General features: G+C 42.1%; 1 protein-coding gene across 2 annotated transcripts in view; it reads left to right on the forward strand.

Annotated features, from left to right (window-relative positions):
* The first annotated feature begins 5872 nt into the window (after nucleotides 1–5872).
* Nucleotides 5873–25192, forward strand: part of AQR (aquarius intron-binding spliceosomal factor) — a 266639-nt gene continuing 247319 nt past the window's right edge. For both annotated transcript variants that reach the window (XM_033951821.1, XM_033951822.1), the window contains exons 1-5: nucleotides 5873–6023; nucleotides 10708–10764; nucleotides 17127–17167; nucleotides 18693–18728; nucleotides 21727–21847. In XM_033951821.1, coding sequence (XP_033807712.1) covers nucleotides 5931–6023; nucleotides 10708–10764; nucleotides 17127–17167; nucleotides 18693–18728; nucleotides 21727–21847 — 348 coding nt within the window. In that variant the 5' untranslated portion in view covers nucleotides 5873–5930. The remainder of the gene's footprint in view (nucleotides 6024–10707; nucleotides 10765–17126; nucleotides 17168–18692; nucleotides 18729–21726; nucleotides 21848–25192) is intronic.

The following is a 25192-nucleotide window of genomic DNA, read 5'->3' on the forward strand; positions in this document are numbered from 1 at the left end:
GTGCAGGGAGATGAACTTTGGATTTCTGGACCATGGAGAGGCACTGCAGGGACTTCAGGGACCAGACGGACTCCACCTGACCAGAAGAGGTAAGAACGTCTTCGGACGTCGACTAGCCCGCCTACTTCGAAGGGCTTTAAACTAGGTAAGTTGGGGGAGGGTATCCATTCATTCTCTGGAGCAGTAAGTAACTATCCTGAAGAGGTGAGTCGCCACTCTGAGTCTGAGGTAAGTGCACACACTGTAAACAATACATCAGGGGTCACACTAACTCAGGCGGGAAACTCTGTACAGGGACTTAGCAAACATAAGGTATGGAGAGCTATGTACGTCAATGCACCCAGTTTGGGCAATAAAATTCTAGATTTAGAGACGGAAATAATGAACGCCGACCTAGACGTAGTGGCGATATCCGAAACTTGGTTCACGGACTCACACGGGTGGGATATGGTTATACCGGGTTACAACTTACTCCGTCGAGACAGGGAGGGCAAGTTAGGAGGAGGGGTAGCTCTATACACTAGAGAAGACATCAAAACTACCATAATCACAGATGTCAAGTATACCGGGGAATCCCTCTGGGTGAACCTGGCTAGAGGAAATGAAAAATGCCTGTATCTTGGTGTGATTTACAGACCTCCAAGACAACAGGTAGACAAGGATATGGAATTAATCGAAGACATTGAAAACATCACCTTGCGTGGGGACACAGTACTGTTAGGGGATTTTAATATGCCCGATACAGATTGGAATGCACTTACCGCACAAACTAGCGGCAGCAGAAGGTTGTTATCCTCCATAAAGGGTGCACAGCTCAAACAATTGGTATTGGAGCCCACTAGGGACCAGGCGTTACTAGACCTGGTACTCACCAACGGAGACAGCGTATCGGAAGTTTTGGTAGGTGATACGCTGGCCTCCAGCGACCATAACATGGTTTGGTTCAACCTTCGGAAGGGTTTCTCCAGATCGACCACAACAACAAAGGTCCTAAATTTTCGTGGCACTGACTTCAAACGCATGGGAGACTTCGTCCATCGGGCACTGCAAGACCATGCCGAAACCAATAATGTAGAGGCTATGTGGGCAAACCTGAAATCTACCCTACATGAAGCAATAAATCGCTATATAAAAACAACAAGCAAACGACGGAGGAATAACAGACCCCAGTGGTTCACTACAGAAATCTCGGACCTCGTTAAGAAAAAGAAAAAAGCATTTGTTTCCTACAAACATTCAGGAAGAGGAGCAGTAAAAGAAGACTATCTGGCCAAGTCCAAAGCTGTCAAAACGGCAGTCAGAGAGGCCAAGCTTCGGATAGAAGAGAATCTAGCAAAGGACATTAAGAAAAGGGATAAATCCTTCTTCAGGTACATCAGTGATAGGAAAAGAAACACAAATGGGATAGTACGCCTTAGGTAAGCAGACGGGACTTATGCAGAATCAGATTCCGATAAAGCCGAACTACTAAATGAATACTTCTGCTCAGTCTTTACCTGCGAGACGCCAGGGTCCGGTCCACAGTTGCAAGAAAGGCATAGCTCAGATGACCCGTTCTGGAATTTCGAGTTTACACCCAGCAGCGTCTACTGCGAACTATCAAGACTCAAAGTGAACAAAGCCATGGGACCGGACAATCTACACCCCAGGGTGCTTAGAGAGCTGTGTGATGTCCTGGCAGAGCCATTGTCTGTGCTCTTCAATCTTTCCTTGAAGGCGGGAAAAGTCCCCTTGGACTGGAAAACAGCCAATGTAATCCCACTCCATAAAAAGGGCTGCAGGACAGAGGCTGAGAATTACAGACCGGTGAGTCTCACATAGTGAGTAAACTCATGGAAACACTAATTAAGCATAAATTAGATACAATCCTAGACGAGAAGAATCTACGGGATCCCCGCCAACATGGATTTACCAAAGGCAGGTCCTGCCAATCCAATCTAATTAGTTTCTTTGACTGGATAACAAGGAAACTGGATGTGGGTGAGTCCCTAGACGTCGTTTACTTGGACTTTAGTAAAGCTTTTGATAGCGTTCCGCACCGCAGACTATTGAACAAGATGAAATCAATGGGACTGGGAGAGACGTTAACTACATGGGTCGGTGATTGGCTAAACAGTAGACTTCAGAGAGTGGTGGTAAATGGTGCCCCTTCAAAAACGTTGGAGGTGATCAGTGGAGTGCCTCAGGGCTCGGTCTTGGGCCCGATCCTCTTCAACATATTTGTGGGAGATCTGACTCAGGGGCTTCAGGGTAAAATCACATTATTCGCCGATGACGCCAAACTATGCAACATAGTAAGTGAGAACACTTTACCAGACAGTATGACGCAGGACCTACTTCTATTGGAACATTGGTCCTCGACTTGGCAGCTAAACTTCAATGCTAGAAAATGTAAGGTCATGCACCTCGGCAGCAGGAATCCATGCAAAACTTACACACTAAATGGTGAAACCTTAGTTAGGACCAAGGCGGAACGTGATTTGGGGGTGATCATTAGCGAAGACATGAAGACTGCCAATCAAGTGGAGAAGGCTTCATCAAAGGCAAGACAAATAATGGGTTGCATCCGAAGAAGTTTTATCAGCCGGAAGCCCGAAGTTATAATGCCATTGTACAGATCCATGGTGAGGCCTCATCTGGAGTATTGTGTACAATTCTGGAGGCCACATTACCAAAAGGATGTGCTGAGAGTTGAGTCGGTTCAAAGAATGGCCACCAAAATGGTCTCGGGACTCAAAGACCTCCCGTATGAAGAAAGGCTGAATAAATTGCAGCTATATTCACTCGAAGAACGTAGAGAGAGAGGAGACATGATAGAGACGTTTAAATATATCACCGGCCGTATTGAGGTGGAGGATGATATCTTCTTTTTTAAAGGTCCCTCTGCCACAAGAGGTCATCTGCTGAAAATCAGGGGTGGGAAATTTCATGGCGACACCAGGAAGTTCTTCTTCACCGAAAGGGTGGTCGATCGTTGGAATGAACTTCCACCTCAGGTGATTCAGGCCAGCAGCGTGAAGGATTTTAAAAGGAAATGGGATACACATGTGGGATCTCTAGGGGGGTAAATTCAAGGGGGTAGGGTTGTTGGAGTGGGCAGATTTGATGGGCTGTGGCCCTTTTCTGCCGTCATCTTCTATGTTTCTATGTTTCTATAGAGATGACAGGCCATGGTAGGAGGGAAGGAGAGAGATATCAGACCACTGGATGGGAAAGGTGGAGGTGCTGAAGGGGGGGGAGGTGGAATATGGCAGGGTCACATATCCTATTTTTTAAAGAGGAAATCTGGTAACCAGTGGCGTACCAAGTGGTGGGGGGTGGGGATGGGCGGTCCAACCCGGGTGCACGCTCCAAGGGGGTGCACAGCCGGCTGGGTCTGGAAGCTCCCGCGCTGCTGAAAACGGCTGCCGTATTTATTGCAGAGCAGAGTCGTCAGCCACGCTGAAGTGCACGAAGATCCCGCAATGACTACTTCTGCTGCCGCTGGTTCGGAAGAAGTAAGTGACATCGGAGGGGAGTGGACCGGCAGCCGCAGTCATCGCAGGACCTTGCCTCTGCCGGCTCAGCCCCCCTCCGACGTCACTTACCTCTTCCGAAGCAGTGGCAGCAGAAGTAGTCATCGTGAGACCTTGCTTATTTTGATGTAGAGAAAGAAGCATATCAGGGTGGTGCAAGGAGAAAAAGGGGGGTCAGGGTGGTATGGAAGTGTGATGAAGGGTGAGAAATGGGGTCAGGGTGGTATAGAAGCATGGTGAAGGGTGAGAAAGGGGGTCAAGGTGATATGGAAGCATGAAGGGTGAGAAAGGGGGCAGATGCTGATGGAAGTGGAGGAGAGGGAGAGGAGAGAATGAAATGCCAGACCATGGAGGTGTGGGAGAGATGGAAAGGGGAGGCATAAAGTTTCTGGAAAGTGAATAGAAGGAGAGAAGATGCCATATAGAAGGGGCAGAGAGAGGGTAGACCGTGGATGAAAGGAAGAGAGTGACAAGAAGATGAGGAAAACAGAAACCAGAGAAGACAAGGTAGAAAAAAATTATATATATATATATTTTTTTGCTATAGGGGAGATGCATTGCTGTTTCTGTGGTGTTGCATTGTATGCAGAGTCCAGCTTCTTGGTGCTTCAGTTTAATCTTTGTCAATGTATTTTTATTCTATCTCCCCATTTACAAAACTAGAGCGTTTTTTAGCGTTGGCATCTGAGCTGTTACCACCATGGCTAAAAACCACACTACAGTTTTGTAAAAGGGGGAGGGGTTAGTTTGTGATTACATACTAGGCGTTTTCTGTGTTCTGTGTGTTCGAAAATACATGGTTTTCTGTTAGGATTGACTGTGTAGGATTGATCTGTACTAGTCTGGCTTGTTTAGTTTTACAATGGGTTTATTGATGTGCTGCTCACTGCAGTATGTAAGATGCTGCCTTTTCCTAGGTACACTCTTGTTTGACCTGTGGATTGTTATTAAAAATCATGTTTTTCATACAGGTGGTGGGGGGGGGGGAAGGTGTAAAAAAAAGTGATGGGCCCCGGGTGTCACATATGCTAGGTACTAGCTATGAAAACACAGATATATTGAAAAACCAATGTATGTTAACCAACACTTTCAATTGTCGACTGCTGTAATGTTAGGACATAAAAAGATAATGTTTTGCTGAAACACAGTGGAGCAGGTGTCACCTCGCTTTTCAATCAAAAAGAAGGAAAAAGCCTCAGAAAAGGCCCTCCCACCACCACAAAACGTGGATGTCAGGATGGTAACCTCACAGGCAAAACCTTCAAAAATGAATTGATGCGAGCAAAGAAACTTATGCTTCACATGTGTGTTAATATAGATAGAGGAATAAAGCCACTTATCTTTAACTGATCGGCACACCGACGGAGGCCAGCGTTTCACCGACTAGCTGCATCAGGGTGTGACCCGACCGATCAGTCTTAGAAGAGCGGAAACAACCGCTTCTGCTGAGTCCAAAAAGATGGCTTCTTTTTGGACTCAGCAGAAGCGGTTGTTTCCGCTCTTCTAAGACTGATCGGTCGGGTCACACCCTGATGCAGCTAGTCGGTGAAACGCTGGCCTCCGTCGGTGTGCCGATCAGTTAAAGATAAGTGGCTTTATTCCTCTATCTATATTAACACACATGTGAAGCATAAGTTTCTTTGCTCGCATCAATTCATTTTTGAAGGTTTTGCCTGTGAGGTTACCGTCTAACCACCTTGACATCCACGTTTTGTGGTGGTGGGAGGGCCTTTTCTGAGGCTTTTTCCTTCTTTTTGATTGAAAAGCGAGGTGACACCTGCTCCACTGTGTTTCAGCAAAACGTTATCTTTTTATGTCCTAACATTACAGCAGTCGACAATTGAAAGTGTTGGTTAACATATGCTAGGTACGCCACTGCTGGTAACCCTATCTGAAACCATAGAATTTCATTTCTGCAAATTGGCACTCAGCAAAATAACAAAACACTCTTTTCAGCTACAATGGCAAAATAACGCTTAGAATTTAGGAAGTTGGTTGGTTGGGCTGATAACTTTTCAGCACCACCTTGTTTAGTTTCATGGTTTTATACGGTGCTATAGCCTCGTAGTTATTGAATGAAAATGCAAAAGAAGAAAACTTTGTAGGCAATAAAAATGCCAACTTTTGAAAACAACCAGGATGAGAAAACTCAGAAAAGCATAGCCAAGCTAACAGAAAATGCAGCACTTGACTACTACTGTACAGGATATAGCTAGAGGCAGAGCCAACCGACAGCCAATTACTTTCCACAGATCGCCCCTTGCGTTGTCATGCAGGTCGCAGACCCCCAGGTGGCGCTGTCGGAATCCCAACGTATACCCGGGTAGTCAGTGCAACGCTCTAGCTCTGATGTTTTTCTCTCTCCATGTACTTCCGGTTGTCGGCGTTGGTGGGTCGGGGCGCCAGTTTCCGAGCATGGAGGTTGTGGTTGCTCCGCAACTCAGCAAGCCTGTTGGAAATGTGCGGGCTCCGACCGTGGCGCAAATCCAGGCTGAGTCTGTCACCCAGGTACGGGAAAAGGGGAAAGTGGCAGGATCTGCATGGTCACCTGTGTGTAGCCACCGTGTTCAGGCTTTCACTTCTGCGCTATGGTTACACGGGCGTATTCTAGTTCTATGGAATCAGATTCCAGAGTGCGATTGAAGAGAGAGGAACCCCAGAGCCCCTCGGGATTTCAGGAACATACATGAGATAAACTTTTATACACTGGAGTCTTTATAAGCACAGCCATTTCGTGCTTTTTCGGTTTGCCGGGAGGATCTCTGGTTGGAGGGGGGGGGGAGTTTGAGAAGTTCTGGGGGTGTGGCGGTAGGAAGGAGTGAGCATCCCTCCTGTGTGGCTGCTTCGAGAGGGGTTCAGGGGCAGGATTTGTGAAGTATGGGGTATATGTGTGGAGCTTAGGGGTGCTGGGGGAGGGGTCTGGAGGGGGATGTCGGAAGGATCTACATAGTTGGGGGGGGGTCTGGAGGGGGAGTTTGGGAAGTTCTGGGTGTGTGGCGGCAGGAGGGAGAGAGCATCCCTCCTGTCCAGCTGCTTTGGGAAGGGTTCAGGGGTAGGATTTGTGTGTATGAGTGTGTGTGTGGAGGGGGGGGGTCCAACCCCTACTGCAGCTGCTTAGCTGATCAAGGATTCTCTTGCCGCAATCATCTGATGGCAAAATCAGGCAGGCGTTGATTCTAACTGGTGCCTGTTACAAGGATGTTACAAGGTGCCTGTTACAAGGATGGAGAATCGGAGTGGTTAGGTGGGGTTAGTTGTCTGTCAAGGCAGCCACAATTCTGTATAGGACGCCAGTCTGCAATTCTCAACTGCTTCTTAGGCGGCTGCGGAGACCAGCATCATATACAGAATTTTTCCCTAAATATGTGGGTTCCAACCACATCATTTATTTTTTGGAAGGTGCCCCCTTCCCCCCCCTTTTATTTTTCTCACATACATACACTGTTCTCTGTCAGTCCTGCTCTGATCAAGAACAGTTAAAGGAGACTGTGCAATTTATTTTTTCTTAGTACAGTATTTTGGAAAGACTTGGAGTGACTTGAGTGAGATTGTTTTGCATTGGTTCAGCACATTACTATTGTTTCTAATAACAGAAATGCTTCTCTCTTGCCCCAACTTATCAATCCTTCAGGAAATCTCTCAAATCATACCTCTTTGATAAATTCCTCTAACCCCCACCCTCCCTACCAAACTAATAACCCCAATCGCGCCTCCCTCCCTACCCTCCCTCCCCTTCTTCCCCGGCTGGCACCCCCCTGGCAACAGCAATTGGATCATTTTGTAATTGTCACTGCATAAATTGCTCTAAATTGTTTTTCTGATATGCTGAACTGTTTTCTGACATGCTGTAACTTCGCTGTAAATGTACAGTCTCTTAACCTGTAAACCGCTCTGAACTGTTTTGTGGTATTGCGGTATACAAAAATAAAGTTATTATTATTATTATTATTCTACTGGGAAAGTTAATCTGACCAATGTTTTGTTCTCTGTTGACAAGTTATGATTAATGCTGGTTGATATCATTTTTTTACCAGGATTGACTAGCTCTCCCACTAATGTAAAGTTGTAGGCATGCATAAACCTTCCTTGTATAGTAGTCTCCTTGGACCCCCTCAATCTTGTTTTTTCTGCTCTCTTTGAAACATATTCAAGAATTTGCTCTCTCAAACATTGTAATTTAGTAAATGATAATAGAAAAGAGCCAGTAAGAAAAGAAGCAGGGAAGACCAGACCTTCAAGCTGAAAATAATACTTTAATGACAATCATGCAGAATGGAACCTGAAACCAGACTCAACATGGACCATATTTCAGCTACAAGGCCTGCATCAGAAATCCTTAAAAGAAATCCACTTAATAGATGGCCAAAGTATAATTAGATACAAAACAAAACTTGTATGGGGTCTTGGCAACTTATATTGGGGTAAGGGCTCCTGATGCAGGTTTTGTAGCCAAAACACAGTTCATGTCAGGTCCTGTTTCAGGTTCCATTCTACATGGTTGTCATTAAAGTATTATTTTTAGCTTGAAAGTCTGGTCTTCTCTGTTCCATTTTTGCACTTACCTTGGTTTGCTGCAAAGTTTGTTGTTTGTCTTTGTCACTAGAAAAGAACCACCATGACCCATCTAGTCTAGCCAATGAGGCAGTTGGTTGTATATAATTACAGCTTCATGCAGGTTTACCCCCTTCCTATGTCATCTTTTTTTAAAGCATGAAGCCATTAACTTTTGCTTGAGTAGAAATGCTTTATACTTTTGATTCCTTCCTTTTGCTATATAGAGATCTTGTGTGTTGAGCCCAGTATTTTTTTTAGTTCTGTCATTGTTTTTGTGTTCACCACCACCTCTGCCAAGAAGACATTGCAAGCATTCATCTCTTTTTCCGTGAAAGTATTTCTTGATGTTGTTTTATTTCATTTTGTTGTAGCTTCATCTCAAGCCCTCTAGTTTTATAGCTTTTTCCTTTCAAGTATTCAAACATTTTAGATTTCTTTATGGATGCTCAGAACTTTACATTAGTACTCAGGTTTGGAGAGCTGTTTGATATCACACTCTTGTGTGCCCAATTAATTCTATCCAAAGACAAGACTCATACAGGGAGGTGACTTTGCTTTTTATTCTCTACCTTTTACTGGTGTGGAATCATAATTTTACAGGTAAATACTTTGGGGCCCTTTTACTAAAGTGTAGTGTGCGTTAACAGAATTAGCATGTGTTAAATGCTAAGAAGCCTATTTTGTACATATGGGCTTCTTGGCATATATCATGCACTAATTCTATTAGCACATGCTTTGCTTTAGTAAAAAGCCCCTTTGAGTTCCTAAGCTAGAACAAACTGTCAGAAAGCATTGATGGTATCGTGGTCTAAATGTATCAAATCCAATGCAGGGAAACTCTTAACACTATCAACTACATTTCTTTTGTGGCATCATAGGATAGTTAATTTCTAGTTTGGGAAAACAAAAGTATGGAATGATTCAATCCCAGAAGTTAATAGCAACGTCTGCTGACTATCAAAACCATGTTAAGAGATTTTTAATCCAGTACATTATATTCAGATGGAGCTGGACCCAGAAAATTAAACATAAGCATACCCATTGGCATCAGGGGTATAGTGATACCGCTATTAGTAATTGCTATTAGCAAACTCTAGTAAGTCTTTCAAACTGGCATCCGTGATAGGCACATATTAATTTTCTAAAGAGCCCACTAAAGTCTTACAGATGCTAGCATAGGAAAAAAGCATATTTGGATTCTTTTGGAAATCCAGGTGCGTCTTTCAGTTATGCTGGTTTGAAAGACCTTTTTCTGGGTATCATCCTAGAGCAGGGGTCAGCAACCTTTTTAAAGCAAAGAGCCATTTTATCCTAAACGTTTGATCCAAGAACGCACAATAGGTAGAGAAGGAGGTTTGAGATAACAACTTTTTAATGTGATATGGGTATATATGCATTTAACACAAAAACAAGACTTCAAGTACTTTACAGAAAAGAAAAACAATTTAATGAGAGTTTTGACACTGTATATCTGTACAGAGTTGTTTTACATCCATCATTTCTCCCTCTCTCATTCCCAGGACCCTGTGCAGCATTGTTCACCCCTGCCCACCATTCTCCCTCTCTGATCCCCCAGATCTTGTGCGGCATCTTTCCACCAGCCCCATGCCCAAAATTTCACCTTCTTTCACCTCTCTCCAGCACCATGCTACATCTCTCCCTCCACTTTCTTCACCACCATGTCAAACATTCCTCCTTCTTGCATCCTTTTCCATCTGTCCTACTGTTCCCTCTCCACCACCACATCCAACGTTTCTCCCTCTTATCTCTCTTCCCCATGCATCTCTAACTCCCTATGCCCAACAATTCTCCTCTTTCTTTTTTTCCCCATCTCTTTCCTCTCATTCAGACAACCATGCCCAACAATTCTCCCTATTTCCTCCATCTCAGTATCTTTTTCCTTCTCCCCCTCCCTCTATCCCGTGTCCCAAGTTTGCACTCCCACCCTCCATTCTGTACCCCAAGTTTGTGCTCCCCTTCGGTGTGTACCTGTCTCCTGGTGGCCTCCTCTTCCTTCCTTTTAGGCAACTGCACGTGTTTCTTTACAAAGCCTTAGGCAGCCGTTGCAAAACTATGCCCATGACTGCCCTGGAAGACTTCCCTCTTATGTCAACCCCAGAATAGCCAACATTGGTCAGAAATAAGTCTTTTAGGTCAGCTGCGGGCAGCATGTTGGAACTGCTGCCCCTGGCTTTATGAAGAAACATATGCAGCTGCCTGAAAGGAAGGAGGAGATGGCCGCCAGGAGACAGGTACACCCCACGGGGTCCCCACAAGAGAAGAGCCACAGCCACATAGCCAAAGAGCTGCAGGTTGTCGACCCCTGTCCTAGAGTATAACCTTCACTAATAGCGATACTTCACTGTACTTTTGACTCAGGCGGTGCCAAAATACGACCGTGCCAGGTGTGTGTTTTCAGTAATCCAATGTGTATGTTGTATAGCTTGTATTTGCTTTTCTCTGGTCCAGCTCTGTCATCCAGGTTTCTGCAACTGCTTGAAGATTGCCCCTTTACATTTTATTAATGAGCAGTGGACTTATTCTCTTCAGTAATGTTCCTTCCTTGAAACTGATATTAGTCATTCATGTATTGAGAATTTAGAAGATTTCTAAAATCTTTCTTTTTTTTCTTTTTCAGCTGGCAAATAAGTACTGGGCTCCTCATGTGAAAAATAAATTACCCTTTGATTTTAAGGTACAGTGCTTGTTTGTACTCACATTCCCCTTTATCCTTTGTGCACATCCAGACTAGTATTAAAAATGTGTCATTTCTTTCTTTATAACAACCATCAAACTCTTCCTTTTTGCATATTCTATTCTATATAGCATTCATAGCCCTCTCTAATCTCCAATCAGATTCTAGGCAGATAACAATATTTAAAAAGATACATCTAGGCGGATAATATTTAAAAATACATCAGTGTTCTCAGCAAATTTACAATAAATCAAGTAAAATGAGTTTTTTTAAAATTTTTGAAAGATATAATATGAAGAAACTTTCCTTAATTCAGTAGGAAGATCATTTCAAAGTTTGGTTCCTACATATTCAAAAGATATACTCATCAAAAACTTCAAACAAATACATTGTTGAATAACTGAGCATCAAAGAATGCTGGAAACAAGAAGCAATCCTATTTACTGGAAAGGATAAATATCTTAATAAACCTTCAGGTCCCATACCATATAACATTTTAGATATTGGTGTAACTACTTTAAAATTTATTCTCTTCTCAATCGTCAACCAATGCAATTGATTTAAAAATGGAGTCACCCAATTAAAAACATTTTTGTTTAATGATGCTTTTAATACTTAATTTAGTTATATTCAAACCAATAATTCCAATATTTTGTACCATTCGTTTTAATGTTTCCCCTTTTGTGTTTCTCCAATGTATCTCTTTTATTCGACAAATGTATTTCATAAACCCCTCTTACCCAATGTAATGTAATTTATATTATTCATTGTAAGTATTTAAAGTTTGTATTGTATGTTTTCTTTTAATTATTTTTTTACTATGTACATCGCTTTGAATTAGATAAAGCGATTAATCAAGAAAAATAATAAACTTGAAACTTGAAACTTGTTTCATCTAAGCTGTGTGGCCGTGCATCTTTTTAGCAGGAAGCCATTCAGCCCCACCACGCAGATGGTGGAGTCGGGACCAGCATCCCTTCGGTATAACTCTTCATCTTGTGCTGCTGCTGCTGCTACTTTCCCAAAGCAGCAGCAACGGCTGAGGGGGGGATAGATTTTGTATAGAAGTGGGAAGACTGATTCTAGAAAGAGCAGGGGAGAAGGAGGGTAGATGTTGGAGGGTGGGGTACAGAGAGGAAGGAGATGATGGAATGGGAAATTGAAAGGGGAGATGCTGGATGGAAGGTTGGAGGGAGGCAGCAGATGTATAGAAAGGTAGCGATACAAAGAAGATGGAAATAGAGATGGGAGATGCTGAATGGAAAGGTGAGTGGGAATAAGCTGTATAAAAGGAGAGAGATGATGGAAGGGGGAATAAGCTGTATAAAAGGAGGGAGATGATGGAAGGGGGAAGTGAAAGGGGAGAGGGGGTAGACTGTATTGAAGAGGAAAGAGACAGAGCAGAGAGATACTGATAAGAGGGGAAGAGAGATTGTGGGGATGCTGGATGGTAAGGGGAGAAAAGGCAGACACTGTATAGAAGGGGGTAGAAGCTGGATGGAAGAGGGGAAAAAATAAGCAGATATTTGGGGAAGGGGTAGAAACAGAAAGGAAGGAGATAATGATAGAAGGGGAAAGAAAGGGCAGATATAGGGTCAAGCACTGTTTAGAAGAGGAAGAGAAAGAGGGCAGAGTTAGTGAAAGCCTGGGAATAAGGGGAAGTTAAAATAGGAGAGCTAGGGTGAGGGAAAGAGATAGAAAGCTGCTGGTAGACTGTAAAAAAAAAAAGAGGGAACTTGAAGACTAGATAGTAAGAATGAGTTAAATATTGGCATAGAGGTAGAAAAATAAATTGAAGAAGACCAAAAGGAAAAGGAGAGAAAAATATTGGAAAGAGACTTAAGACGGAGAAAAGCAGAAACCAGAGAAGTGAATGGCCAAAAAATAAAGGTAGAAAAAATAATTTTATCTTTAATTCAGGATAAAGTAGTGTGGTACCTATGTTTATAAAGGTTAAGAAATATAAATAGAATCAAGATGATACCTTTTCATTGAACTAATTTTAATACATTTTTGACCACCTGTCAGAGATCAAAACCGCTTTTCTCAGGTCAGGGCAGCTTACTGTCTTGACCTGGGGAAGGAGGTGTTGGCCTCTGAGAGCTAACTGAAAAATGTTTTAAGACCTTTCAATAAAAATTCATCTTTTCCATTTTTTTAAAATTTATATTGTAATTTTTAATTTGTAATGTATAGTGTGTATAATACCATTAGGGTAATGTAACGGGAAATTTTTGCTCACATCAACCCATTTCTTTGCTTGCAAAAAATTATTTTGTTTACATGAACTTGGTCCTTAGAAGGGAATGTTGGAATCACCTGATCATGGGCTCCTTTTACAAAGGTGCATTAGGGCCTTAACGCGCGGAATAGTATGCGCTAGCCGCTACCGCCTCCTTTTAAGCAGGCGGTAATTTTTCAGCTAGCGCGCTAAAAACTCTAGCGCACCTTAGTAAAAGGAGCCCCATATTTCTTAGCTTTGAATATTAGATGCGCCCCTATGTTCTGAAGCAATTTTAACCTATATTTCAACTTCAGTGTAATACCACAGCACAATGAATTACAATAATCTAACTGGGGTAAAATAATTGCCCTAACTATTGTTAGGGGTCGGTCAGAGGGAGGGAGAGAGTCTGTAACTGAGGGGGTTGTCAGTCAGAAGGAGGGAGGGAGAGAGACCATACCCACGTAGGGGAGAAGGAGGGAGAAGGGACAGGCGGAATGGAAGGTTTATGCAGAATTTTGCACATATTCTGTGCTGCGCAGAATTCCACCAGGAGTAAACTGTAATTCTGTTACATCTACTCAGAAGTTTGTATGTTAGGTAATCAATCCATTCCTGTGAACTGGGAGTTGCAGAAATTGTCACTCAACTCTCAGCACCTCCCATCTTGCCAGTGGAGTGGAGTGCCTCCTTCAGTTTTTTTCTTTTGCAAGCAAACTGTGCAGAGGTGTTTCTATTTTATAGCTGATGTGATTAAGGAATTAAAGCTGGAGGCACAGCCTTCCTCTTCACTGTGCACTGTAATGAGCAGCTCCAACGCTCAGATCTCCTTTTTTCCAGCACATCTGGACATGCCCTAGTTATTGAGCAGTGGGAGACCCTAGAAAGCTCCTTAAGGATTGCTTTATATGACCTTATCAGGGTTGTGAGCAAAGTATCGGTGAATTCCGTCTCTGCTTGCAGAATGCTCTGGATCAGGCAGTGGGTGGGCGATTCAACCTTAAGCAGACTGTCCTTTAAGGGGCAGATGCTTTTTCCTAAGAGCCTAGACAACCTCATAGCCAGTGTGATGGATTGCCACCCTAAGTCTCTGTCAGAGACCCCTTTCTGGACAGTGTGGCAGGTAGTAGATCTCCTACAGATTAGGCTGGAAAGTCAACTTCAGGAAGAGCCATTTAGAACTGACCCAGAGTTTGGAGTATCTGAGAATTCACTTTGACATGGCACAGGGCTGCATTTTTCTTCCTGAGCCACTCAAACAGAAACTCAAGAAACAAATCTTGGATCTCTTGGCGATGCCAATTCCTACTGCTTGGCATTACCTTCAGGTGATGGGTTCCATGACAACCTCCTTGGAAGTTGTTCACTGAGCCAGGGTGCACATGCAGCCTCTCCAGGATGCTCTTCAGATGTAGCTCCCATGGACAAGAACAGTGAGGAGCAGCTTACGCTAGTGGCTTCAAGGAAACTCCTTGTCGAAGGACTTCTCTCCATATCTTGGAGTGGGTGACTCTCATGCCCGATGTAAGTCTATTTGGTTGGGGAGCTCCATTTAGGGCCAGTGGACTCACCATCAGAAGGGGTGGTCCGTAAACCGTTTGGAAATACAAGTCATTTGGCTAAAATTGAGAACTCTGGAGACTGTCCTAGAAGGAAAGGCAATAAGAGTGTTCTCCGGCAATGCCACAGCAGTAGCATATGTGAGCAGATGTACTCCATTACATCTGGAAGCTCAGATGCTCTTCCAGTGAGCAGAAGAACACCTGCAGGCTCTTTCTGCTTCCCATGTATCCAGAGTGGAAAATGTTCATTCTGACTTTCTCAGTTGGCAGTTTCTAGACCCAGAGGAATAGTGTCTATCCTAAAGGGTGTTCAAACTCATTGTGTGTTGCTAGGGTAGGCCGGTAATGGATTTGATGGCTTCTGCCAAAAATATCAAACGTGAAGCACTTCAGTCAAAGAGAAAAGCCAGGAAGCTTAGGGTTGGACACGTTTGACCAATCCAAGGACTTCTTTATGTTTTCTTACCTTGGCCCATGGTGGGCTGGGTCATTTGCAGGATTGTGACTCATCCAGGACTCGTGATACTAGGAGCACCAGTCTAGCCTCACCAACCATGGTATGCAGACCTAGTATGTTTGCAGCATGACAGGAGCCATAAACTCCCTTTTCATCGTAGACTTCTCAGAGTGCTTTGGTCTTATGGCATGGATCTTGAGCGCATGGCCTTAGTTCACAAGGGCTATTCAGACGTAGTCATTACCACTCTCCTCCAGGCTAAAAAGTCTTCTACTATGGCGGCCTATGACAAGGCTTGGAAGGTTTTCCAATAGTGGTGTGAAAGGGACTGGGTGGAACTGCTGCGTGCTTCCATTCTGGTTATCCTTGCCTTTCTGCTGGCAGGTCTGGAAAAAGAACTAGCAGTGACTTCGCTCAAGGTGCATGTGGTAGATCTTTCATGCTTTTCAGATGCAAGTTGGTAAAGTTTTGCTGACAGCTCATCCAGATGTAACCAGATTCCTGAGAGGTATGCTCCAATTAAGACCCCCACCACGTCATCCTTTTCCGTCGTGGAATTTTAACACTGTTTTAAAGGGCCTCACTAAAGCCCCATATAAGCCACTGAAAGACTCACCCCTTTTGGACATTATGGTGGCGATCATCTCACTGCCTAACTCAATTGTTTTAATTGGTATTAATTGGCGTGGTAATTGAATAAGTTTTAAACCAATTAAAATGCCACTAAAAAAATGATATAGACACCTCCAAAAAAGGATGCCATAATTGTATCTTCAGAGGTGCCTAACAGCGGTCTAAGGTCAAAGTAGGCATGGCTTATGCCGGAAGTGACCTTAGGCGCAATTCACATCAAACATGGGTGCCGAGAATGTAGGCCTTCAAAACCATGGCCTACATTACCAGTGCCTATGCTTAACTGTATCCGTGATTCTGTAAACGATGCCGTAGCATGATTGACACTTAGCATTTAGCTTGTGCTAATCGTTAGGGCATTTTCTAATGGGATGGTTTTCTGGCTGTCAGGTCTTATTTCCTCAACATCAAAGACGCATAGGAACAACAAATGCCATGGCCCTTGTAGGAAGATTTTGCTGCTCTCCTTCAACTCATTCTCATTGAAAGTGACCCTGGCTTTAAAAACTAATGGCCACTGTCATACTCAGTCTGTATCTACTGCTTACCTTGGGTTTAAGCCTGGCAGCTATGCTTAGGCTTGGTAGTAACAACTACCCTTAGGTCCAGCAAAGATGGCAATGCTTACTGAGGACTTCCCTATTCAGCTGCCTTTAATTTATTAGGTATCTTTCTCAGGGCTGTCTCTCCCCCTCCCTCGACTGGTCATAGGAGACTTTTTCTCCATTTACCTTTCAGTGCCCCTCTCTGGGTTTTTTGGTTGCTATACTGTTTAGGTCTGGCATCAATTCTTGGAAAAGAGATGGCTAAGGGGGAATATGATTCATGTCTACAAAATCTTAAGTGGCGTATAAGGGCAATTTTTCACCCTTTCAAAAAGGTACAAAATCCAGGGGACATTCAATGAAATTACATGGGAATACTTTTAGAAAAGCAAATAAGAGGAAATATTTTTTTTTACTCAAACAATAGTTAAGCTCTGGAACTCATTGCCAGAGGATGTGGTTACAGAGTTTAGTGTAGCTAGGTTTAAGCAAAGTCTGGACAAGTTCCTGGAAGAAAAGTCCATAGCGTGCTATTGAAACAGATGTTTGGGAGGGGAGGAACCACTGCATGCCTTAGAATGGGTAGCATGGAATGTTGCTACTATTTGGGTTTCTGCCAAATACTGTGACCTGGATTGGCCACTGTTGGAAACAGGGCTAGATGGATCATTATGTCTGTTCTTATGTTCTTCCTATGCAGGAGCCAAAATTTAGGTGTACTGTATAGGGTTTTCCATCTCTGCCCTTCTCCCATCTCTTTCTGTATATATTCATTTTTGTAGACATGCAATGATAACAAAGAAAGAAATTGGTTAAAATTAGCAACTGAAGTAGATTTCAGGTGCTCTTATTGTGCAGTAGTAGTATAGCAATGGGCCTGCGGCCATGAAAGATTTAACAAAGCAGCAACTCTTCCTAATGTCTTACGCCATTCACTGCAGGTTATTGAAGATATATATGAAAAGGAAATTGCCAAGTCAAGGTGAGTATAATTTTCCAGTGTGTGTTTTTTTTTTTTTTTTTAATCTGTAAGGGTTCATCTAAGTTTTAAAGCAGCATTTCAATATCCATCAGCTGTGCAAAACTGCACAGCTTTGAGTGTATATTCTGTCTGATGTGACAGGCATATTCTGAAGAGGACAAACTATTTTCTGCTTTGCTTTCCATAATGGATGACAGGGCATAATAAATAAATTAGGAATATTTGACTATTGATTAGGTAAATATAACCTATGGTTAGAATTCTTAAAACAATAGCCTTATTTTCAATAGACTCAGTAAAAGAAGATCATATTTCATTAAAAATAAGACTACTCACCTGTTATCTCTGATATTAGATATTCAATTTCTACTGTAGTATGTGTCTTAATTTAAACATTCATTGGATATATTTTTAGGGAAGGGGAATTGACAGGGGGATGGCAGAAATATTTTTGCTCAGTACAATAATCAATTTCCTGACAGTAACAAAAAATGGAGATGCTTTCTGAAACTACACTTCTCCCTCCGTATTCGCTGTGATAGGGGATTAACAGAACCGCAAATAACAGAAAAGCCGCAAATAACTTTTTCATATGTTTTTTCGCTGTTTTCTATTAAAAACCATTGTGAATGTGGTGAAATCGCGAATAACATGGTGGGAGACCTGGCCTGTTCCGCAGGGAGAGGCAAAACACGGTAAAGAAAGTGCTAGGAATTGGCGATTTTTCTCTGTAAACGCTTGGAATCAACAATTTCTGTATGCAAGCTGATGTAATTTGGGGAGAGGAGCCAGCAAGCTAAAAACCATGAATAATCGAAACCGCGAATGCTGAAACCGTGAATACGGAGGGAGAAGTGGCAAACCTAACTGCAGAAAATAAACAAGATTAGAATGAAACACTACGATGGTCTCTATTTTAAGATACAACTTTAGGATATATTTGGAATTATTTAGTCAATAAGGTGGTTAGTACTAATCCTTGTTTCAAAAAGTATTTGAAGCCTTCATTCAGTAATGGATGACAACTTACTAAGCAGCAAAATCATCTGCCAAATGTGTCTTATATTCACTTTCTCATATTACTCTCAAGGAAGCTTGGCCATACGGAACTGTTTTAGCTCTGACATTTGAAGGTTTCTTTGCATTGACAGCTCACTTCAGATCTTGCCATAGAATTTTAGTGGGGTCTAGATAGAAACTTCTGACTTGACCAATCCAAAACATAAGAGCAACTGGGTGTGTATTAATGCCTCTCTATAAGGTAGTTGTTAGGTGTGAAACTGGTAAATAGACACATATGTTGACTGAAAGCATCCTTGAGTCATGATGAATTATTTGGGCCTATCACAGATGTCTGGCATTTTCCTGGTCTTCATCATTTCAGGCTTTAATACTTAATGTATTTAAACATTTCAAGGCTAACAGATGCAAACAAATTCATGTCACAAACATATATGCCTGCGGTGACTGTTGGCGTCTCCTGAAGTCTTTAGTAATTATATTTTTTTTGTGTTTCTGGTTTCAGGTTTTCCATCAGGAAGATAATGCTTTTGGAGTTTAGGTGAGTTGGAACAAAGTTCCTTCTCTGGTTTTGCTACGTCATATTTAGTAAAAGCAAAACCAAATGAAGAGAAATAGAAGGGCATTCAGAAGAGGGGTCAGTTATTTGGATTTCACTGTCATCTTGCCTTGAACTGACCAGTGGGAGGAATATGTACATTATTAAAATATCCTTATATATTTCATGCTCCTCTTCAAATGAGGAACTGTAGACAATAGTAAAAGCAAGCATGCAGGTACTATCTTGTCTACAGACGCCTAACTTAAATGCTTTAATTGGTGCTGTAATTGACAGTGCCTTTTAAAACCAATTAAAAGTTAGTTAATTAAAAAAATACCAGAATCACGCCTACAGCGTGATGTCTAGCGGCGCCTAAGGTCAAAGTAGGCATGGTTAGGGGCGGAGATTTTCCATAAAACTTAGGCACCAGAAATTTAGGCCTTTAAAATCCTGCCCTATATTAGCGGCGCTTAAGTTTGATTGACCCAGCTGGTGCCATTTTTGTAGGCACTGTTTGCAGAATCCGGGCCATAGTGGCTAAACTCAACAACCATGATTATATTCCTAAGGGAATGCAAGTATATACCCTGTACACTCATGTCTAGAAATTTTAGACTTTAAAATGACTTCTTTAGGGACCTTACTGTTTAGGTAGGACCTTACTGTTCAGTAGGGACTACTGTTTAGGTTTAGGATTAGGAGACCTCAATCCTAAATCACCACGACCTACAATGGAACTCCTTATTGAATTACTTAATGTGAAAATCAATTTTCGTATGTAGCCCATCAGAGGTGAACTTCTCATATATTCACAGTGAGAGACAATCTCGCCATATATTAGTCATTAGTCCAAAATTTTTTCATTTAAATAGTTCAAATAATAGTTCCTTGATCAATTCTCTAACTTCAATATTCCACTATTTTCTTCTTCAACAACTTAAGTAAATTATTTATTCTATATTGTCTTAAACTCATGATGGTCCATATATATGGACCTTAAATTACATGAAGTAATTTAATAAGGAGTTCATTAAAATAGGGTCCTCTTACCAATGGGTCATTCATGGCAGGGCATATCTATGTAACAGCTGCTCAGAATAATGCACACAGCCCAGAGCTAGATCATACAAATTCCCCAGACTCAAAAGTCCTGTGGCATTCCAATCTCAAAAAGCTCATCATGCATCTTTCCAAACAATAAGGCAGATTGGCTCCTACACTTCCACCTGTATCTCCAGCCCTAATTGTGAAATTATGTGAAGATTAAAGATAACTCACAACATTTTTAAAATGGGATTTTAAAGTGCCGTATTTTTCACTTCTTAAGACACACCCTAGATTTAGAGTAGGAAAACAATAAAAAAAGCATTCTGAACCAAATTTTGTACTAGCATGTACCAGGCTCTGCACCCAGCTCCTCTCGCTCCCTGCCAGGCTCTGCACCCAACCCCACACTCCTTGCTAGGGTCTGCACCCTGTCACACCTCCCCTACTAATTGTAATGCAATTTTTTCTTTTCATTTTTCATATACACACAGCAGATATAAATTCTCAAAACTGACACATTTCGATCACTAAATTTAAAATAAAATAATTTTTCCTACCTTTGTTGTCTGGTGATTTAATTAGTTTTTGGTTGGACTTCCTTCTGACTGTGCATCCAACATTTCCTTCACAATCCAGCCCCATCCCCTTTGGGTCCAGGTCTCTATTTCTTTTTCCTTGGTTTACCCTCCCCAGATCCAGTGTCAGTTCTCCTTTGTACCTACCACCACCTTTGTTCCAGGTCTTCCTCTCTCTCCCTCCTCTGTTATGATCTTGCATCTCTGTCCTTCCTCAGGGTCTCTCCCCCTCTGTCTCTTCTGTCTGCACCTCCCATAGTCCAGCATCTGCCTCCTGTTTTTCCCCTTTGGTCCATGCCTCTCTCTCTCTGTCTTTCTTCTGCTTACAACCCCCCATCCCATCCCCATGTCCAGCATTTGTTCTCCTTTCTTCCAGGTCTTTCACTGCTTCTATCTCTCTCCTTCCTTCCTTCCTGGTCCAGAATCTTTCCACCTCTCTGCAGTCTCTTTCTCGCTCTCTTCCTTCTATACACCCCCAAGTCCAACATCTGCCCCCTTCTCTTCTGCCTCCCCTTTGTTTCAGGATTCTCCCTCAATCTTCTACTAACCTTTTGAATGTGTTTCCCCTCTCTACCCCCTCTAGTCCAACATCTGCCTTGTCTTCAAATCTGTTTTCTCGTCCCTCCTCAAGGTCCTTTGGAAGCCTCCTCTCAACCCCCCCCCCCCCAGTGTCCAGATCCAGCGTCCCGCCGGGACCTTCACGACGGGCAGTGCCTTCCTCCAAGCTGCTTCCCACACCCAGCAAGTGAGATCGTCTTCTGCGCTTTGACCGCCGCTCTAGCTAAATATGACAGCCTGCAGAGCGAACCTAGTAGGCTGCCGCCAGTCTCCGAAGCATGTTCCCTCTGCTGCGGTGCCACCCCTGATGTCAGAGGAGGGGTGGGACCGCGTCAGAGGGAACATGCTTCGGAGGCCAACAGCAGCCTGCTAGGTTCACTCTGCAGGCTGCTATAATTAGCTCAATGGCGGTCACAGTGTTGAAGACCTCTTGCTGGGTGCAGGAAGCAGCTTGAGGGTAAGGTCCCACCCGTCACGAGGGCCACGGCAGGATGCTGGATCTGGACACTGGGGGGTGAGAGTGAGAAGAGGCTTCCAAAGGACCTTGAGACAGCCTGGCGCTCACCGATGCTAGGGAGAGCCGTATCAGGTGCGGTAATTTAAAAAGGTACGACGGGGTGAGGGTGGGGTGTTTAAAAAAAAAAAAAAGTATCTTCATTGCATAAGATGCACTGACACGTCCACCCACTTTTAGGTGGAAAAAAAGTGTATCTTATGGAGCGAAAAATACGGTAATGCCATCTAGTAAATTGTAGATTATTTGATTTCTTCTGCTCTTGGTATGACTGATGTGTCCTCTGCCTCTTTTCCTTACATAGCCAATACTTGGAAAATTACCTTTGGGTGAACTACTCCCCTGAAGTGTCCAGTAAGGCCTACTTAATGTCAATTTGCTGCATGGTGAATGAGAAGTTTCGAGAGAATGTGCCAGCGTGGGAGGTAAGTTTCTTCAGCATGTAGCAGAAGCACGTAGCAGATGTCATGTTATGTGTTAATTCAGGCTAACTTTATTTAATATTACATTTTGTTTAAAGAGCAGAAATCATTTAGTGTGATTATACAATAATAGGGGTAGTCAGGGGTGGGGGAAGGACTTTTCACATCATTGTATGCTCCCAATGTGTATTTAGGAGGGGAGTTTTCCAAAAGATAATTTAGATGATGTTGCAGTTTCTAGTATGTCAAGTGATTGTGAGTGGTGATTTTAATATTATAATTGACTGTACCAAAGACTATAAGCTACCTAAGCCAATGATGCAGATGGAAGGGAGCAAAAGGATGCAGTTTTAATGTGCTAATTGAGCTTGGGGGCAGTTCAAGTGTTTTACACCCAGATGAAAATGGTTTAATTTTTTACTCACTCATATCAAAATAATCTCGGGATAAAAACTACATCCTGATTTCAGAGGCATTGGGGTGCAATAGTCTCTGATCATGCTCCAATCCTGTTATATCTGGAGTGAGGTATTTGGGAGCGCAGTGCTTTTAGCTGGTGCATTAGTGCTAGTTTAATTCATGATACAGTATTTACAAAACTTTTCTGAATGAAAAGTAGACAGATTATCTGGGGTTGAATGGGGACTATGCCCTCCTCCTTACTTTGAGAACCTTGCAAAATGACCTTGAGGGACCATATAATTGCACATTATGCATCAACAGAAATAAAGGGATGCAGAGATCTTAAGACTGATGTGTCTGATAGAGGAGAGTAAGCACAAACATCCGATGGACATGACACCAAATGCAGGGAAGAGTTTGAAAAGGCAAGAGAAATTCCATGATACTTTTGTATCAGCACACAGTAAAATCCCTTATCTATTTCCAGTAGTATCAGTTATAGAAGTACGGGCATAAGACAACAAGTTAGGGTCAGTCAAAAATACAAAAAAGGGGGCTACAAACTCAACCAAAGTGCATATGTTTAATGACTCAAAGTGGATATGACAAAAAATATAAAGAAGTCACTCTGTATTCCTTTAACAGTGAACTAGAGGCAAATGTCCATCAACTGCTGTTGAAACTAATGCTCAGAGACATGAAGGCAGATGTAACTACCTCACCATCCAATCAACGCATTGTTCAATACTGTGTCAGAACAATGTTAGACTTGCAATTGCCTAATTGGCTATAAGCTCTATATCTTAAGCAGTATCGAAACGTGGCACGTCGGAACCAGTTAACCTGAAGTTAAGTTTCACCATCTTAAGTAATCTATTTAAGATATAGAGCTTATAGCCAATCAGGCAATTGCAAGTTTAACATTCACCGCTGTTATAGTTCTGACACTATTGAACAATGCATTGATTGGATGGTGAGGCGGTTACATCTGCCTTCATGTCTCTGAGCATTAGTTTCAACAGCAGTTGATGGACATTTGCCTCTAGTTCACTGTTAAAGGAATACAGAGTGACTTCTTTATATTTTTTGTCTGGTGAAGGGAGCAGAGCAACATATATTCATAACAGGAATTGGGGACCATCAGGTTAATTTACACTAGTACACAGATGATATATGCCAATTTGTTTAGCATTACAAAAGATTATATGGCAAAAGAGTAGAGAATATGAAGGGAAGAATACGTTTTGCTAACGGCATGGATGATGGAGAGGGTGGTAGATGCCTGGAATGCTCTCTACGGAGGTGGTGGAAACAAAAACAGTGATGGAATTCAAACATGAGTGGGATAAAAAAAATGAATCCTTGTATAGATAGAGCATGCAATTAAAACAAAACTGAGTGGTACTTATATTAGCACTTCAGTAGGTGGATAGACTTCTTTGGTTGGGTCCCAAAAATGACAAACACGAATCAGGATGATGTATGCGTATTTTATATTGCATTCATATCATATGCTATGAGTGAAAATGTTGTGTTGCCTTTTTGTGGATGATACCAAAATCTGCAATAGAGTAGACACCACTGATGGTGTGAATAACATGAGGAAGGACCTAGTAAAGCTTGAAGAATAGGTTGAAATTTGGCAGCTAAGATTTAATGCTAAGAAATGTAAAGTCATGCATTTTGGCTGCAAAAACATAAGGAATGGTACAGTTTAGGGAGTAAAGAACTTGTGCATGATAGAGAACTTGGGAGTGATAGTAGGGGATGATCTTAAAGTGGCCAAACAGGTCAAAAAGGTGACGGCGTAAGCTAGAAGGATGCTAGGGTGCATAGGTAGAGGTGTATGGCCAGTAGGAAAAAGGAGGTATTGATGCCCTTGTATAAGACTTTGGTGAGACCTCATTTAGAATATTGTGTACAATTCTGGAGATCACACCTTCAAAAAGATATAACCAGGATGGAATTGGTCCAGAGGAAGGCTACTAAAATGGTAAGTGGTCTTCGTCATAAGACATATGGGGATAGACTTAAACATCTCAATATCTATACTTTGGAGGAAAGGCAGGAGAGGGAAGATATGATAGAGACGTTTAAATACCTACATGGCATAAATGCGCATGAGGGAAGTCTGTTTCTTTTGAAAGGAAGGTGGGTGGGGAGGTGGGTGGGTATAATTTTATGTTTTTTATCTCATAATATATATGTATTTGTCAATATCTATTGTAATTTGTAGTGGGAGGGGAGGGTAGGGAGGGATTTAAATTTTAGTAATAATTGTTATACATACTATATAATACATACACTTTCAGATATCATTGTATATGAATTTAGAATGATATATTGTATTTACAATGATACATGTAAGAAAATCAAGTGTATATTTTATGAGATCGTATAATTTTTTATGATACACTTGCTGTAGTATGAAAAAAGGAGTAAAAAATTTAAAAACAAAAAAAACGAAAGGAAGCTCCAGAATCCTCATTGAGTACCTTTTCAGGACAATTTAGCATTGTAACTGCATGCAATTAATGTGCTCAGGATGCACTAAAAGCTTCAGCATGTGTGCTAATGTGTGCACTGAAAATCATCACAAATTGTATTTAAATGCATTGAAATTAGGTGATTAGGTATTCACCCATGGCGTTCAGGCTTTGAGGAGAAAATTTCTTCTGCGTTTCTTCATATCAAATTGCCAATTTTTGGATTCTTTTGAAAGGAGAAAATAAGTTCATGCAGCCCGTAGTGCCTACAGTGAGAGAAAAAATAATTTATATTCTGCATATTCTACAATTCTATGCGGATTACAAATTATTCTGGTACTCATGCATTTTTCCCTAATTGTCCAGGTGGGCTTCCACTCTATCTAATGTACCTGAGGCAATGGGAAGCCATGAGTAAGAGTAGGAAGCAGCACCTGTTTTCAGGACCATTAATGTGAGC

Source organism: Geotrypetes seraphini, chromosome 7 (genome assembly GCF_902459505.1).
Source record: "Geotrypetes seraphini chromosome 7, aGeoSer1.1, whole genome shotgun sequence".
NCBI classification, from domain to species: domain Eukaryota; kingdom Metazoa; phylum Chordata; class Amphibia; order Gymnophiona; family Dermophiidae; genus Geotrypetes; species Geotrypetes seraphini.